The following is a 17,920-nucleotide window of genomic DNA, read 5'->3' as shown; positions in this document are numbered from 1 at the left end:
ACCTTCTCCAGGGGATCTTCCAACCCAGGGATCCAACCCAGGTCTCCCTCACTGCAGGCTGATTCTTTACCAGCTGAGTCACAAGGAAAGCCCAAGAATACTGGAATGGGTAGCCTATCCTTTCTCCAGTGAATCTTCCTGACCCAGGAATTGAACTGGGTCTCCTGCATTGCAGACAGATTCTTTACCAACTGAGCTATCAGGGAAGCCCTTAACAAATAGAGATATAATAAAAAGAGACAAGTAACAAATATACAAATTCCTTTAAGATGAAAAAATTCCTTTTGATCCTGTATTAATTAAATTATTTTTATTTTACTTAAATAGTACAAACATACAGTATAAACTCCTTAGGCTTATAGCTTTTATACAACAATTAAAACAAATTTTAAACGTAATACAGACCACATTACAAAACAATCAAATAAAAAGTAATTTTAATTGCTGAAGTTAAATTGCCAATCAGTGAGACTGGTACTGACGGTGCCTAAGACCTCTTCTGGCCTGTTCAGTGACTTGAATAAATTACCCTTTATCCCTTAAGCCTGTTTGAGTGGATTTTCTGTGGCTTTCAACCAAGGCTTTTTCCAACAATATATTGGGTTGGCCAAAATGTTCCTTTGGTTAGTGAGAATGTTTAATAGAGTCCTTGGTAGAAATGAAAAACGCGTCTTTTGTTCTTACTTAAACCTAAATTTTTGGTCAACCCCTTAGTTATCTTCTGTTTCTACAATTTGGGAAACCTTAAAAACAAATAATCGGAACACCATAAGCCAGGCGCTCATTTTCACCCTCTCCGTCTCAACATCGGTACCTTGACCATCTCGCCCCTTCACTCACTGCCTCAACCACGGTACTCGTGCGTTTGACCAGAGGCGAGCCGGAGGGGCCAAGTCCTCAGGCCGATGGGCAGCACCTCATCCCTAAGGAGCGCTGCAGGGGTCCTGCGCACAGGGGTCTTGGAGCCCGTGTTGTCCCGGCGCACGCACTGCAGCAGGTGTGCCTGCATCTCGTTCTACTTGCAAGTTCCCAGAGCCAGTTGGAAACCGGGCCAGTGGAATTTTACCCTCGATTGGACCGTCACTGTCGTACTCCACAATTTAACTCCTAGGCGCGATCTTAGTCATCGGAGTTCCTAGAGGACAGGACAGGGCAAAGAGCCGGGTACACGTTGCACCAGGACTAATACTGGATGATTCACAGCTGACGGCAACTGGACTGCCTCGCCCCGATCTCTGCGCCAAGGAGACGTCAGCAAGATCCCATCGCCCACACAAGACTAGCATTCGGCAGAAGGAAGCCCTGTGTGATTTAAAGGAAGAGTCCTCCTTTCCATCGCCTCTACACCTTAGGCTGTCAGCACACTTCACCTCAGCTGTGTTTCCCTCTCTGGGTAAAGGCGGTCCCGGAGTCCTGGGTGGCCCAGCACTACCTCGGCTTGGCCATCAGGGGGCAGTAGGCCTCGAGGAAGGTTGCGCATGCTCAATGTGGGGCCTCGCGCTTCGCCTTTGCGACCGCCGAGTGACGGAAGCGAGTTCTTGGGATTATGGGAAATATGGTTTCTCAGCCACGGGATGATTGATCCACTCCTTGCTTGAGCCCAGGGCGGGACTTCGACTCCCGGCTAGCTGGTGGGAGCGGGAGGGGATGCGAGAGAAGGGGGCGGGGCAAGCGAGAGAAAAGGTGGGCGGGGCTGGGGGAAGGCCCAGCGGAGTGGGCGGTGCTCCAGCCGGCTGATCCTCCGCCGCCCGCGGTCGGAGGAACGTGAGTCGCGGGCCCTGGAGCCGAGAGGAACCTAGACGGCAGCGGGCGCGAGGGCGGGTGTCCCCGGAGTGGTCGTGAGGGAGTTGGCCGCTTCCCCTGGGCCTCCCGACTTGCAGGTCCCCTCTCTCTCCACCGGGACGCGGGAGAGCCCGGCGCGCGGCGGGGGCGCGAGGTGGAGCCGGCGGGGGCGGCCAATGCGAAACTGGCTGGTGCTGCTGTGCCCGTGTGTGCTCGGGGCCGCGCTGCACCTCTGGCTGCGGCTGCGCTCCCCGCCGCCCGCCCGCGCCTCGGGGGCTGGCCCGGCAGGTGAGGACCTGGGGCCGGGCCGGGCGGCCCCGAGGCGGGGAGGCCGGCTCCGAGACTCCTGGCGGCCTCCTCCGCGGGTCCCGGACTGGGGGGAGGGCGGCCCGACGCGAAGTTCCGCAGATGAAACAAATAACCCTCTTTATCCGCGGGGCGTTAACATCGGGCAAACTTGAGGACGCTTCCCACCTCCCCGCGTTTCTCAATGGCCACAAGGCTGGTGCACGCGACAGCAGGTCCTCCGGCTGTCCCCAGGCCTGGCCCGGGTCGCCCGGCGCCTGCCCGGGAGCAAAGCCCCGTGGGTCCTTCTGCCCCGAGCGGCAGCTGCTCAGCCCAGCGCAGGGCTACCAGGTTGCTTTTTTCCTGCCCAAGTTGTTGGTCTTATTCGGTCAAGACTTTGAGGTCTTCGGGCCAGGGATCAAGTTTGTGCGTGTTTTAAAAGGTGGCTGGGTTTTGCTTTTAAGGAAGAAGTTTGCTTTAAAAATGTACTGTACTTTGTATTTTTTGAAAACTCTGATGTAAGTCTGTTGAACAAATTTAGGCATGAAGTAGGGAATGGCTCCGAGTGGAGTTGCTCCTGGGAGTTTCCTTTGCAAAGCCTGCTAATGAAACATACACGAAAGTATCGAGTTCTTTACTTATGTTAACCGTTTGCTCTAAAAGTTATTCTTTCGTGGGAAAACCTTTGTTCATGTTCGCTTCACAGCCTGATAAATAGAGTGCTTTGCCCACAGCACGGTGGATTTGCTGTTAATGAATTCCACCGCTCCTAAGACTTAAGGTTTCTTTTTTTTCTTGTCTTCTTTTTTAAGGGCTTGCCCTAGGACATATTATTTAAAGAAGCCTGGAAGGCTGTTGTAAAGATGAGATAATAGTCGTTTTGGTTTTTAACTCCATTGGGAATTTTTTTCTTACCACTTCTTCCCAAGACAGTTGTTTGCTTGTGCAGTATTTTTAAGGATTAGAATTGAATATTTGCAATCTTGAGATGGCTCTGTGCCTTAACTTAGAAGTAGAAAGTATAGAAACTAATTTGGCAATCCTCAAAGCAGTCTCATTGTTATAATTGGAGTTCTTTATTCTGGTAACATTCTCTTAAAATCCTTTTCTCTTAGACAAGCTACAAGCTCTTTGAAAAGACTATTTGTGTGACCTGAATAGAATTAAGATCCTATTTAAATGATTTAATGAAAGTGCAGCATTTCAGGACATTTAACTTAACAGGTTAGGATTTTGTTTTTGTTTTCTTTTTTTAGACTTTTGTAAATGGACCTGAGGAAAAAGTGCTATATATAGAGAGAGAGAGAGAGAGCACTATATATATAGATGTGTATATATATATAAATGCTCTGTAAGATTCATTGTGTTTGTATTTTACAAGTTTTTTTTTTTTTTGGTTTGATGAGTGAGCTCTACTGGAATTTATTTTTAGAGTGTACTTGGGATATTTATGACCTAAATATCTTTTAGGGTCCATAAACAAGCAAAAACCCTGTATTCTTTTAGATGATAGCCATTCTGACAAGTGTGGAGTGATATCTCGTTGTGATTTTGATTTGCAGTTCCCTAATGATTAGGGACAGTGTTCTTGCCTGGAGAATCCCAGGGACGGGGGAGCCTGGTGGGCTGCCGTCTATGGGGTCGCAAAGAGTTGGACACGACTGAAGCGACTTAGCAGCAGCAGCAATGATTTAGGGATGTTGAGCATCTTTTCATGTGCCTGTTGGCCATCTGCATTTCCTCTTTGGAAAAGTGTCTCCAGTTCTTCTGCCCATTTTTTAATTAGGTTGTTTTTTGATGGTGAATTATATGAGCTGTTTATATATGTTGGATGTCAATCACTCATTGGTCATATCATTTGTAAATATTTTCTCCTATTTGGTAGATTGGCTTTTTGTTTCTGTCAGTGGTTTCCTTTGGTGTGCAAAAGCTTTTAAGTTTAACTAGATCCCATTTGTTTATTTCTGCTTTTATTTCCTTTAGGAGTTGGGTCCAAAAACATTGCTGTGATTTATGGCAAAGATGTTCTTCCTGTTTTTTCCTCAAAGAGTTTATAGTATCTAATCTTACATTAAATTATATGTAAGATTATATACTGTGGTGTTGGAGAAGTCTCTTGAGATCCCTTGGACTGCAAGGAGATCCAACCAGTCAATCCTAAAGGAAATCAGTCCTGAATTTCATTGGAAGGACTGATGTTGAAGCTGAAACTCCGATACTTTGGCCACCTGATACGAAGAACTGACTCATTTGAAAAGACCCTGATGCTGGGAAAGATTAAGGGCGGGAGGAAAAGGGGATGACAGAGGATGACCAACTCGATGGACATGAGTTTGAGTAAGCTCCGGGAGTTGGTGATAGACAGGGAAGCCTGGCGTGCTGCAGTCCATGGGGTAGCAAAGAGTCACGCACGATTGAGCGACTGAACTGAACTGAATCTTACATTGGGTCTTTAATCCATTCTGAGTTTATTTTTGTTTATGGTGTTAGAGAATGTTCTAATTTTGTTCTTTTACATATAGCTGTGCGATTTTCCCAGCACCACTTACTAAAGAGATTTTTTCCCATTGTCTCATCTTGCCTCCTTTGTCATAGATTAATGGACCATAAGTGTGTGTGTGTATTTCTGGGCTCTCTGTTCCCACTGATGTGTGTGTCTGTTTTTGTCCCACTACCATACTATTTTGATGATTGTAGCTTTGTAATGTAGTCTGAAGTCAGGGAGCCTAATTCCTCCAGCTCTGTTCTTCTTTCTTAAGATTGTTTTGGCTATTTGGGGTCTTTTGTGTTAAAAAATTATTTGCTCCAGTTCTGTAAGTTTTATGACTTCGCATCCAACCCTCTTGATGCTTGTCTTTGTTCCTGGAGCTAGTCCCACCGTGCTCGCATTTTCTCATAGTGCTCACAGCTCCCAGCCCCAATGGCAGCCCTTTGCCCTGAGTCTGCACTGGGTCTCTCTTGTCTCTCTTGTGGTACCTTCCACTCAAGTAGCCAGTCTTCCCTGGACCACTCTTGGGGGTGAGGGAGTTACCCCTTCCTTTTTTTTTTTTTAAAGTCCTGTGGGCTCACCTCAAAGTATTAAAAGTAACTTTGTAAACAACTTTTTTCTTTTTCAGAGTTAAGTTTCCCCCCTCCATTAGTTTTGATGGTGCCTTATCTGCCGTCTTGTGAGACCAGGCTAGATTAAGGAAATTAGGAAGGAGACCTTGGAAAGGGACACAGCTCTCAGTGAGGAGTTCAGTACTAGTGTGTAAGTTAACGTTGACTTTAAATGGATCTTGTACATCCAGTCAAATGGTAAATAGAGTATTTTAATCTAAGTGAAACCTTGGAGAGTCCTAACTGTCCCTTTTGCACTTCTGGTACTTTTGAAACTAAAAACAAAAGAAGCATCTCAATTGCTAAAATTTCCCACAAATCCTTTTCTCATTGTGTTATCACCAGTTCAAACAAACATTTGAGCATTTTTACATTTCAGCCCTTATCCCTTAAGCCTAAAGTGAGAGAGAAAACCCAAAAGTTTGTTAGTATTCATCCCTGGTGTTTACATTTTAAGTTTCGTTTTTGTTCTCTTTTCTGCCTCTTTGTCTTCAGTTTCATTAAGTCATGGCAGTATTTTTCAAAAGGGAGGTTTATCTCCCCTGAATATTAAAAAAGGCTCTCTAACTTTTAGAGAGCTGACTCTGCAGATGTTTGAGAGCTGTCTCACTGCCAACTCCTGTTGTAGGTGTGGAATTTAAGCAGTAATCAAGATAATGTCCCTGCCCTCATGCAGTTTACAATTTTGAAGGGAAGACAGAACATAGGAAAGTAATTATTAAATGTCATAGGGGAGAGTGATAAGTGTGGTGGCAAAAATAAAGCAGCGTAAGAGGACAGAGAATGGTGTGCTGCTGTGTTAAGTAGAGTGGTCGGGGAGGTTGTTTGAGGCCACAGTTGGGCAGGAACCTGAGTGCACTGAGTCAGGTGGGTTAGTGCCTGGTGCTGTTCTAATGTGGGGCTTTCTAGGTGGTGCTGGTGGTAAAAAACCCACCTGCCGATGCAGTAGACTTAAGCAGCGCGGGTTTGACCCCTGGGTCGGGAAGGTTCCCTGGAGGAGGGGACAATCCACTCCAGTGTTCTTGCCTGGGGAATCTGTGGAGCCTGGCGGGCTGCAGTCCATAGGGGCGCTAAGAGTCAGACCCGACTGAAGCGACTTAGCACACAGGCACGCTGTTCTAATGACCTTGAACAGGTGAGACCTGGTCAGAGAGAACAGCTGATGAAGAGCAAGCAGCTCTTCTGTTGTGAAATCCCACACACCTGGGGTGAGGAGAGGACCGTAGAGGCATAGACAGCCATTTGAGCTGGAGAATAACGATACAGGATATCTCGGTTTTAACGTACTGCTTTTGGGTTGTGCCTTAGCAGGAATTAATTTAGCAGTTAACTTAGAAAAATGATGTAACAAAAGAAGTCTTTTCTCTCTAGGATATTTGGGAAGAAGGAAACCAAGACAGGAAAGAAGCATAGCCATTCAACAAATCCTTAGAGCGCTGGGTTTTTAGTCTCAGCTCTCAAGGTATTCATAGTTTGTTAAATGGAAACTGACATGGGGCAAGTAGAAGGTCAAAGACAAATTGAGCTTGCTTAGCAGTTTCGCCGAGGGCTGGTTCATCTGAAATGATCCCTAAATGTTAATCTTGTCTCCGTGCTTCTGTTGTTTCCTTATTTATAAGATGATGACCTCATAGGGTTATTGTGAAGATTCTGTTAATAAAACACCCAGAAGAGTGCCTGATTCATGGTGAACACTTCGTGAATGTTAGAGAGGAGTGGTGGTTTGATGGAGGCTAATGCCCATGCTAGTGAGGTGTTTTTTTTGGCATCTGAAATTGGTGAGAACGTACTGCTGGTGTGTATAATGATTGTCCTGATCATCAGATCTGTGGTGAACTTACATGTTTTCTTCATTTTCTAGGTTTCTGCCTATCTGTGGTTGATGTCATCTGAGAGCAATCATATAAGAGTGGAAATTTCAGTCTCAATTTTAAGGATCTGTGAGCTTGTTTTGAACACTCAGTTCTGAATTCTATCTCCACTGGTCTTTAATAAAATTTTGAATGTCCACTTTCAGTCCAGAGGCTAGCAGATTGCCAGACTCTCAGGGTGTCCTACATACTAAAGAAGAAAAATGGTCATTGCCTTTGGGGAGCTTGTGTGTAGTTTTAATGATTCTTGACATTATGAAGATTTGTTTATTGCTATATGTTTGCCATCTAAGGCAGTGAATGTAGGAAGTGCTCAGTAATTTAAAGGAATGGATCAAGAGGATAAAACTGGCAGAGTATGAATGGATTTGTGATTCATAGACCGTCCATTCACATACCATGATTTAAATTTTTTACTTACAAAAGTAAAACATGCTTCTTATAGAAAATTTTGAAATTAGTTTTTAAAAAAATGAAAGAAAATGATCTATACTGGGCAGTTTTTGAATGTATATACATAAAACATGTTTGGGGAATTATTTAGTATTAAAAATTTTTGATATGTATATTCAGAAAAGTGCACATAAATGTAAACTCGATGTGATTTCACAAACCGAGTTTGTTGTTCAGTTACTCAGTTGTGTCCGACTTTGCAGCCTCATGGACTGCAGCGTGTCAGGCTTCCCTGTCCTTCACCATCTCCTGGAGCTTGCTCAAACTCAGGTCCTTCGAGTTGGTGATATCATCCAGTCATCTCGTCCTCTGTTGTCCCTTCTCCTGCCTTCAGTCTTTCCCAGCATCAGGGTCTTTTCCAGTGAGTCGGCTCTGCATCAGGTGGCTGAAGTATTGGCGCTTCATCAGTCCTTCCAGTGAATATTCAGGAGTGATTTCCTTTAGGATGGACTGGTTTGATCTCCTTGCAGATCTGCAAGAGAGCCTCAAGAGTCTTCTCCAACACCACAGTTCAAAAGCATCAGTTTTTCGGTGCTCAGCCTTCTTCATGGTCCAGCTCTGACATCCATACATGACTACTGGAAAAACCATAACTTGACTAGATGAGCCTTTGTCGACAAAGTAATGTCTCTGCTTTTTATTATGCTTTCTAGGTTTGTCATAGCTTTTCTTCCAAGGAGCAAGTGTTTTTTAATTTCATGACTGCAGTCACCATCTGCATTGATTTTGGAGCCCAGAAAAATAAAGTCAGCCACTGTTTTCACTGTTTCCCCATCTATTTGCCAGGAAGTGATGGGACCAGATGCCATGGTCTTTATTTTCTGAATGCTGAGCTTTAAGCCAACTTTTTCAGTCTCCTCTTTCACTTTCATCAAGAGGCTCTTTAGTTCCTCTTCACTTTCTGCCATAAGGGTGGTGTCATCTGCATATCTGAGGTTATTGATATTTCTCCTGGCAATCTTGATTCCAGCTTGTGCTTCATCCAGCCCAGCATTTCGCATGATGTACTCTGCATATAAGTTAAGTAAACAGGGTGACAATATACAGGCTTGACGTACTCCTTTCCCAGTCTGTAACCAGTTCGTTGTTCTGTGTCCATTTCTAATACAAACTGAATACACCCAGTTAATCAGCACCCAAATTAAAGACAGGAAAACTGCCAACACCTTAGAAGCTTCCTTTGTGCTCCCATGGCCAGGAGTGGTAACAGGATCCTAATCTTTAATGCAGAGATTTGCCGGCTTTATGTGCTTTATGTAAATAGAATCATATAGTACATAGGGCTTCCCTGGTGGCTAAGGTGGTAAAGACTTTGCCTTCAGTGCAGGGGCCTTGGGTTTGATTCCTGGGTCAGGAAGACCCCCTGGAGAAGGAAGTGGCTCCAGTAGGAAGGAAATTCCCACTCCAGTATTTTTGCCTGGAGCATTCCATGGACAGAGGAGCCTGGCGGGCTACAGTCAGGGAGTCACAAAGAGCTGGACACAGCTGCGACTAACACACTCAATGTACATAGATCTCATAACCTGCTTCTTTTCATAAGATGTAGAACAATATTTAATGATTTCTTTAAAGCATAATGTCAGTGGCTGTGTAGTATTCTGGCATGTGGATACACCATAATTTATTTAACTAGTGCCTTGTCCATTGTATTCATGTAGTTTGCAGTTTTTCATTATTAAGAAACGACTCTGTGATGAATAGAGATCTTTTAATGCATCACCGGTTATTTCTTTAAAATGTATTTTTAGCTAAGGACAAAAGTTACAGAATTCTGAGGTATTTGATGTATCGTGGGGAAATTTCCTGTAGAATATTATACCGGAGTACGTTCCTGTCAGCAGCATAGGAAAGTAGCCTTTTCCTGGTAACAACTGCCTGTTTCAAAATATCCATCATTAGGGCATTGTCATTTAAGAAGATATTTGTCAGTTTGAATGTAAGAGAAAACTCGTGTCTTATTGCTGTCATTCAAACTTGGCTTCCAGTGACGTTGAACTGTTTTTCGTAGATGTGTTGGCTCTTTACATTTCTTTTTCTGTGAATTATCTTTTTTTGCCCATGTTTACTTTTTAGTTGGGTTGGGTTGTTTTTTTTTTCCCCCAATTTTCAGACATGAGAATTGAACAAGTTACCCTATGCTTGGAACACTGAGCAGAGGTGAGAAAAATACAGAAGGGGTCTGAGAAGTTGGGCTGCGTTCTTACACAGCATCCACTTGGAGGGGTTTGTGTGTGTGTTTAACCTTGGTTGCACCATGCAGCCTGCCGGGATACTGGTTTCCTGACTAGATGTCAAACCTGGGCCACAGCAGTGAAAGCACTGAATCCTAACCCCGAGGCCGCCAGGCAGCTGTCCCCTTTGAGTTTTATACTGTGTAACAGTATTCACAGATCTGTTGCACTGATACACATTGGTGGCATGTGGTAGAAGAAACCACAGGCTCTTTTTAAAATTGGGGTGTAATTGACTAACAAGCCTCAGTTCAGTTGTGCAGCTGAATGATTTGATACACGTATATATCCTGAAATATATATAGCTAACCATAATATATTTAGTTAACATCTGTCACCACGCGTAGTCACAGTTTTCTTTTTCCTCTGATGAGAACTTTGAAGACCTACTCTGTTCAGCAACATTTAAATACAATGCAGTTTTGTTTTGCTTTTCTTGGCCCTGCTGGTGGAATCTGTTTTCTGACCAGGGATTGAACCCAAGGCCCCAGCAGTGAAAGCCTGGTCTCCTAACCACTAGGCCACCAGGCAACTCTCTACAATACGGTATTATTAACTGTTGTCATCATGCTGTATTTACAACCCCGGAACTTACTTATTTTATAACTGGAAGTTTGTACCTCTTACCGTTTTGCCTACCCGCATCCTCTGGTGAACACTGATCTGTTCTCTATGAATTTGGTGTTTTGTTTTATTAGTCTGTCTTTGTCTGACTTACTTCACTTAGCATAATGCCCGCAGGGTCTTGAGTGTTGCTGCAAATGGCAAGATTTCCTTCTTTTTTGTGGCTGAGTAACATTCCATTGTGTGTAAAGAATACATTTTCTTCATTCACCCATCAGTGGACACTTAGGTTGCTTCCATATCTTGACTATAGAAAATAATGCTGCAGTGAGCATCCCCATGTTCACTATCATGCATATCATCTCCATTCTTGTCTTTTCTAGTGGAAGTTTTCATTTCCTTCAGATAATATCCAGAAGTGGTTTTGCTGGCTCGAATGGGAGTTCTATCTTTAATTTTTTGAGGAACCACCATGCTGTTTTTCATAGTGGCTGCATCAATTTACATTCCCACCAACAGTGTGTGCACAAGAGTTCCCTCTTCCCTACGTCCTCTCCGACATTTATTATTTCTTACCTTTTTGGTATTAGCTGTGCCAGGGGGTGTGGTGAGATTTCATTGTGGTTTTGATTGGCATTTCCCTGATGAGTGATTTTGAGCACCGTTTCACGTAGCTGACAGCAGGCTGTATGTCTTCTTTGGAGACACGTCTATTCAGATCCTCTGCCCAGTTTTAACTAGGATTCTGTGGATTTTTGCTATTGAGTTGTATGAGTTCTTTATGTGCTTTGCATATTAATCAGATATGATTTGTAAATATCTTCTGTTCAGTTGGTTGCCTGTTCACTTTTTGTTGATGGTTTCCTTTGCTGTGCAGGAGCTTTTTAGTATGATGTAGTCTCGTTTATTTTTGTTTTTGTTGTCTTTGCTTTTAGTGTCACATCTAAAAAAATTATTGCAAAGACCACCATCAAGGAGCTTACTTGCCTGTGTTTTCTTATAGGACTTTTATGGTCCTACATTCAAGTTTTTAATCCATTTTGAGTTGATTTTTGTGTATAGTGGTAAGTTAGTGGTTCCGTTTCATTCCTTTGCATGTGGCTGTCCAGTTTTCCCATATCATCTGTTTAAGAGACTGTCCTTTCCTTGTTGTGTATTCTTGGCTCCTTTGCTGTAATTGAATGGACCATACACATGTGGGTTTATTTCTGGGCTCTCTATTATGTTCCATTGATGTGTGCGTCTGTTTTAATGCCAGTACTGTACTGATTACCGTAGCTTTATAATATGGTTTGAAACCAGGCAGTATGGTGTTTCCAGCTTTGTTCTTCTTTCTCTAGATTGCTTTGGCTATTCAAGGTCTTTGCGGTTCCATACAAATTTTAGGATTTTTTTTTTTTCTGTTTCTGTGAAAAATGTCCTTGAAATTTTAATAGAGATTACACTGAATCTGTTGATTGCTTTAGCTAGTATGGACATCTTAACAATATTAATGCTTCTGATCCATTAGCATGGGATATCTTTTGTTTTTATGTTTTGCAATTGATTTCATCAATATCTTATACTTTTCAGTGTACAGATCTTTTGCCACCTTGGTTAAGTTTATTCCTAGGTATTTTATTCTTTTTGATGCAATTAAAATTGGGATTGTTTTCTTAATTTCTCTTTCTGATAGTTTGATATTGTATAGAAATACAGTTGACTTTCGTATATTATATATCCTGTAACCTTACTGAATTTATTAGTTCTAACAGAGTTTTTCAGTTGAGTCTTTAGAAAACTGTTTTCCTGGAAGTAGAAGTTCTCTGAAGGCGAAAATCTGACATGTACTTCTCTTCTGCAAGAAAAAGAGAAATGTATGGGAAGTTACACAGTTCAATAGAAGCAACTTAGACATGGATTAGAAGCAGAGAGGATTGGCAGTGGCAGAGAGAAGTGAAATAAGATCAAAAAGTACTTTACAGCGGTAATCCGTGAGATTTTCACATACCACATGGTTATCTTCATGTCTGTTTGTTTATTTTTAGAAAAATCTCAAGAGGTCCGGGTGAAACCATTAGGATACCCTTGTAGGTCCAAGTAAAAGATAAGAAACTGAGTTGATGCTTCGGCTAGAATTAATGTTGAGAAAGAGAGATCGGAGAACAATTTTAAGGAGATTTTGCGATCAAGAAAAGGTTGAATTATGTCTCATGTAATCCATCTATAAAAGACCTATTTTGATTACTGATCCAAAATAAGGTAGTGGTGTTTGGCATTTAAAGAGATGTTTCAGTTATGTTGAGATTTTTGTGCAGCAGCTTTGTTTTCTCACGATGTCAATAACTGAGGCATTTGGGATACGTTTAAATTTTCCTCTAATCTTTTAAAGCTTTTTAATCTTTTGAGAAGACATTTTGAAACAGATGAAATAGAGCATCTAAAGACTTTTTGGTGTCAGTCTTCTCTGATGAGGAAACTGAGGCCCAAGGATTTGAATAGCTTCTTACTGATACTGTGGCAGCATGTCAGCTCTGCAGTCAGTTATGTGTGGGTGACTGCATTTGCCTCACTGCTGTCAATAAAATATACTTACTACCAGTGTCTCTCTGATAAAGGAGGAGGAGGGAATGGGTTGTCATTGCTAATTTTACATAAGCATTTAAATCATTCTCCCTTGAAGAAATAACATAGTTTTGTTGTCTTTTGAATAACTAGATCCTATGGGATACAAAAACATTGTGTTTAATGTAGTAACACTCTCCGGCCTTCAATGATTTATTTTTGGAAACATTTTGGATCAGTTTTCACCACTGGAGAAAGATGAAATGGGATCCCTAATCAGAGCTATGTATAGGCTTGTAGCTTACAAGCTTTGAAACTGCTGATGATAAATAGGGACAAAATATCTTTCTATCTTTTTCTGAGGACAGATTTATAAGATGTAATCTTGTCCATTAAATGACAATAGAAAATGAGTCATAAATATGACAGTAAAAATAATGACTTGTCACTTGATTTTTTTTTTTTCTTCAAACTAGAAATGTTTCAGGAACTTCCCTGGCAGTCCAGTGGTTAGGACTCCAGACTTCCATTGTGGGGGGTGTGGGTTCAATCCTTGGTCAAGGAAGATCCCATTTGCTGTGTGATGCAGCCAAAAAGTAAAAGAAAAAAAGAAATGCTATTTCCCCTCTTTAGACTAAGTGATAAATGTTTGCTGCTTGTAGAATTTATTGGCATAAATAAGGGTTCTGATTCTTTGCAGCATGGTAGTCCTTCAGCTTTATCTCCCAGACTTAGTAACCAATATTAATGTGTGGCTTCCCCTTTGAAAGCAAATTTGTTGTTGTTAGTTGCTTGATTGCCTGCTGTTTGCCTGGCACCAAGCCAGGACCTTTATACACATTATTTTGTTTAATTTTTACAACAACTCTATGAGAAGTATTATTACACCTGTTTCTACTTAAGGAAACTAAAGCTTAAGAAGTTAAATAACTTTTATAGCTAAAGAGCCAGGATTCTGACTATAGCTTAATTGGCTCTTGCTGCTCACTGCTGTGCAGTTTATGCCACATTGACCTTCTGAACTGATTCTCATGAGAAACATCTCACTTGTTTTTAAGAATTGACATGCATGCTGTGCTGCACTTAGGTGCTCAGTCGTGTCCGACTCTTCTGTGATCCCATAGACTGTAGCCCATCAGCTCCTCTGTCCATGGGACTTCTCCAGGCAAGAATACTGGAGTAGGTTGTTATGCCCTCCTCCTGGGGATCTTCTGAACCCATGGATGGAACCTGGGTCTCCTGCATTGCAGACGGATTCTTTACCAGCTGAGCCACCAGGGAAGCACATGAATACTGGAGTGGGTAGCCTATCCCTTCTCCAGGGGATCTTCCTAGCCCAGGGATTGAACTGGGGTCTCCTGCAATGCAGGCAGATTCTTTACCGGCTGAGCCCAGGGAAGCCCGACATACGTACTGTGTGAGCGCAAATACATATATAGGTATGGAAACAAAACGGCTACGCCAAAATGTTAGTAGTGGATATCTCTGGATGGTGAGGTTACGAGCGCTTTACAATTTTTTTTCTTTGTATTTATTTGTCTTTTTTTTTTTTTTACAAGCATCAACATATATTATTTTGTAATAAACATTTGTATGCTCCATATTGGACTTAACAGTAATTGAGACATGACATTTCAGCTTATTGTTGCTTATTTCTAGATCAGTTGGCCTTATTTCCTCAGTGGAAATCTAATCACTATGACGTGGTGGTTGGTGTGCTGTCAGCCCGCAATAACCATCAGCTTCGCAATGTGATAAGAAGCACCTGGCTGAAGCATTTGCTACAACATCCAGCACTAAGTCAACGGTAGGTTCCTTGAGTTCACACCTTGCCTGCCATATTGAGTGAGTGTTCTGAAAAACCTCTTCTTGGATAGTCAGAGCTATTAATTCAGATATGTGGCCTCTTTTTCCCAGCAGAGAGGACTATCTCATTTTGCTTTTTCTCCATGTAGTTGAGCCCTAAAAGTAAACTTAACCAAGATTTTAAGCCAAAAGATAGTTGGAGAGGAGTATATTCCATATTCAGTGGTTCACATACCTAGTTTTTATAGATACCTAGTGTGGTTGGTTTGTTTGCTTTTTCTTTATTGGCTTTTGGGGGTTTTTTTGCTTTTATTTAGAAGAATGGTCCTTAAAAGGTTCTGTTCCAGAGTAGTTTCTACTAGATGGATTTGTGTCTAAATATGCTTTGGACTGACTTCACTGGGAGACACTTAGTTTGTTTCTGTTCTGTGGTGGTTTTAGCTGTGTGTGGTCTACGATTTGTATAGTTTGCCATCCTCTTTTTCTCTCAGCCACCCTTCCAGACTTGAGCTTTGATAGCATGTCACGTGTTGTTGTGGTTTTTTTTTTTAATTTGACTTTATATTGGAGTACAGTTGATTTATCTGTTTTTTTAAATACTTATTTAGCTGTTGGATCTTAGTTGCATTACGTGGGATTTTTTGTTGCAATGTGCAGGTTCTTGCGTTGTGGCACACAGGCTTAGTTTAGTTGCCCCATGGCGTGTGGGATCTTAGTTCCCCAACCAGGCATCAAACCTGAGTGCCTTCCAATGCAAGGCAGATTCTTGGACCACTGGACCGTCAGGGAAGTACCAGCATGTCATGTGTTGGCATTAGATGGCTCAGTTATTGGTTAGGAGCCCAAGGTCTTAGTCTTCTCAGGAAAAGCAGCCTCTGAAGATTATGCAGTGAGGGGCTAGTGAAAGAGAGGCAGAGAAGTGTGGACTCCTAGTGGTGTGAAGATTCTTCTGTGCTGTGTGAAGTCACTGAGAAGCAGAGAAGGCCCTCAGGATCGTATACAGCTGGCATGTTTGTGACTGAGTAGTATACGAGGGAACTGTGGTTGTGAATTTTCTCATCACCAGTAGTGAAATTTATAGATTTCCTATCTTACTCATAGCAGCTTCCATTCCTTTTCAAGACAGGTTTCTCTAGTTCATGATCGAAATGATGATAGAAGGGCCTCGGAATCATCACTGCTATAGAACCACCTTGAAAACCTGCACTTCTGATTGCCTTTCCCAGCTCAGAAACTAATGACCTTCTCTCCCAGTTGCTCAGACCAAAAACTTGGGTGTTTGTCTTGTGAATGGAGGAGTAAGTCGCCCTTGTGGGGTCTTGAAGGATCATTGCAACACAGCAGTGGAAATTACCCTGGGAATTTCCTGAGGCATAGGAGATTAAAGGATTTATTATGCTCACAGGTCTAAGAGAGAGAGGTCCAACACCCCAGTGCAGGGGACCGAGTAGGAGGAGCATCCAGGGAACGGACTCACCCGAGCAGGTGGGGAGCCAAGAGAGGGAAGACCCAACAGCAGGTGCCTTTATTGGGGGTCAGAGAGGAAAGTACAAGCGACAGGTGTGAGGGCATTTCATTGCTGTGTTTGAATGTCACTAGGTCACTGTCGGGGTAGGGGGTGGCAAGAGGGCAAACCTGTGGCAGGACCAGCCTCGTCACCCACGTGTACCTGGTCATCTGGGCAGGATGCTCACAGCCTGTTGGGGGGAATGTCAGAGCATCAGAAAAATAGGTTTTTGCAATTCATAGTACAGTGTTATCTTTATCCACATCCAGTCTACTAGCGTATCTTCTCAGTGTTCCCTTTCCGTTGGATCTGGAATCCAGCCTCTCCCCACCTGCACCACCATCAGAACCAGCACGCTGGTTCAGGCCATCATCACCCCTCACCTAGATTACTGCAGGAGCCTCTGTGTCTGAACTTTCTGCTTCCACCTTTGATCCCTTGTTTTATTTTCCATACTGTAACTAGAATGATCCTTTTAAAAATAGTCAAATTATGCCACTTTTCTGCTCATACACCTCCACTAACTTCTCTTCTTGCTCAGAGTGAGGTCCCAGGTGGCCTTGGCCTTACCTGCGTCTACTCCCCCTGCCCTGGCCACCTTGAACACCTTCAGTGTGCTCCTGCCTCAGGGCCTTTGCACTTGCCATTCCCTGCCTGTGCCCGTGTTCCACGCATGTCCTCATGGCTCACTTCCTCACTGTCTTCAGGCCTCTGCTTAGATATCACCTTCGCAGGCAGTGCCATGTTAAATAGTACCATTCCAACTCTGTCTTCTCTTACTGGACTTATTTCTTTTATGATATGTATCACAAGCTAGCATGTTTATTATACTTAGTTGTATATTTACAAGTTTTGTCTTTCCCCACAAACTGTGTTTTATGAGCATAGGGGCTTCAGCTTTTTTCACTGGTATATTTCCAGCACCTGGAACCTAACTTGGCAGAGTAAGACACTCAACAACTATTGAGGGGATGATTGAGAGCTACATATAATGAGTAGAGTTAACATTCAGGCTCTCATCGATAGTTTATTTGCTGTCATAGCATTAGGGCTTTCAATTAAGTAAGCTTGGTGATTTGTTTTATTAAAATGATGGGCTATCTATATAAAAATAGATATTAGCTCAATACTTTTTCCTGGGGCAGAGTAATTTTGTGGATCTAGTGAGACTAAGGTAGCTTAAATTCGGTAAATATCTGCAATAATTTAACACATTTGTTCATTTCTGTTTATACTTTTATTCTAAACAGCTATATTCTAGTTTGTAAAAAGTATTCTGGAATAATTGGCTGTTAGTAAAAGAAAGCCTTTGCATTTCTGTGGTTATGGCTTACTTTCAAGTCTTGTATTTCACTGAAGGAGCCAGACTCCACATACATTTCAAGGACTCTATTTAATTAAAAACCTTTGTAGTGAAGCTGTAAGTTGTCAGTTTCTTAAGTGTTTATTATCCTTTGCGCAGGTGGTGTGCTATGTATAGATAAATCCAGTACAGCCCGAGCCTTTATGGGGGCTGGGAGTTTAGTAGAAGGAAATAGATGTAGTAGTGTAATAAAATGTTATGTGTGCTGTGATATCGGAGAAGGCAGTGGCAACCCACTCCAGTACTCTTGCCTGGAAAATCCCATGGATGGAGGAGCCTGGTAGGCTGCAGTCCATGGGGTCGTGAAGAGTCAGACACGACTGAGCGACTTCCCTTTCGCTTTTCACTTTCATGCATTGGAGAAGGAAATGGCAACCGACTCCAGTGTTCTTGGCTGGAGAATCCCAGGGACAGG

At 42.6% G+C, this 17,920-nt stretch overlaps 1 protein-coding gene across 4 annotated transcripts in view; it reads left to right on the top strand.

Annotated features, from left to right (window-relative positions):
- Positions 1-1,749: 1,749 nt before the first annotated feature.
- The window catches only part of B3GALNT2 (beta-1,3-N-acetylgalactosaminyltransferase 2), a 66,044-nt gene continuing 49,873 nt past the window's right edge, over positions 1,750-17,920 (top strand). For 3 of the 4 annotated variants that reach the window (XM_010820410.3, XM_024986498.2, XM_015460919.3), the window contains exons 1-2: positions 1,765-2,070; positions 14,489-14,636. In XM_010820410.3, coding sequence (XP_010818712.1) covers positions 1,959-2,070; positions 14,489-14,636 — 260 coding nt within the window. In that variant the 5' untranslated portion in view covers positions 1,765-1,958. Of the gene's footprint in view, positions 2,071-14,488; positions 14,637-17,920 lie in introns of all 4 variants that reach the window. The other variant, NM_001103343.1, reaches the window with a different exon arrangement.

Source organism: Bos taurus, chromosome 28, assembly GCF_002263795.3.
Source record: "Bos taurus isolate L1 Dominette 01449 registration number 42190680 breed Hereford chromosome 28, ARS-UCD2.0, whole genome shotgun sequence".
Lineage (NCBI taxonomy): Eukaryota > Metazoa > Chordata > Mammalia > Artiodactyla > Bovidae > Bos > Bos taurus.
Note: the sequence above shows the minus strand (reverse complement) of the source record. Positions and strands in the feature narration are given on the sequence as shown.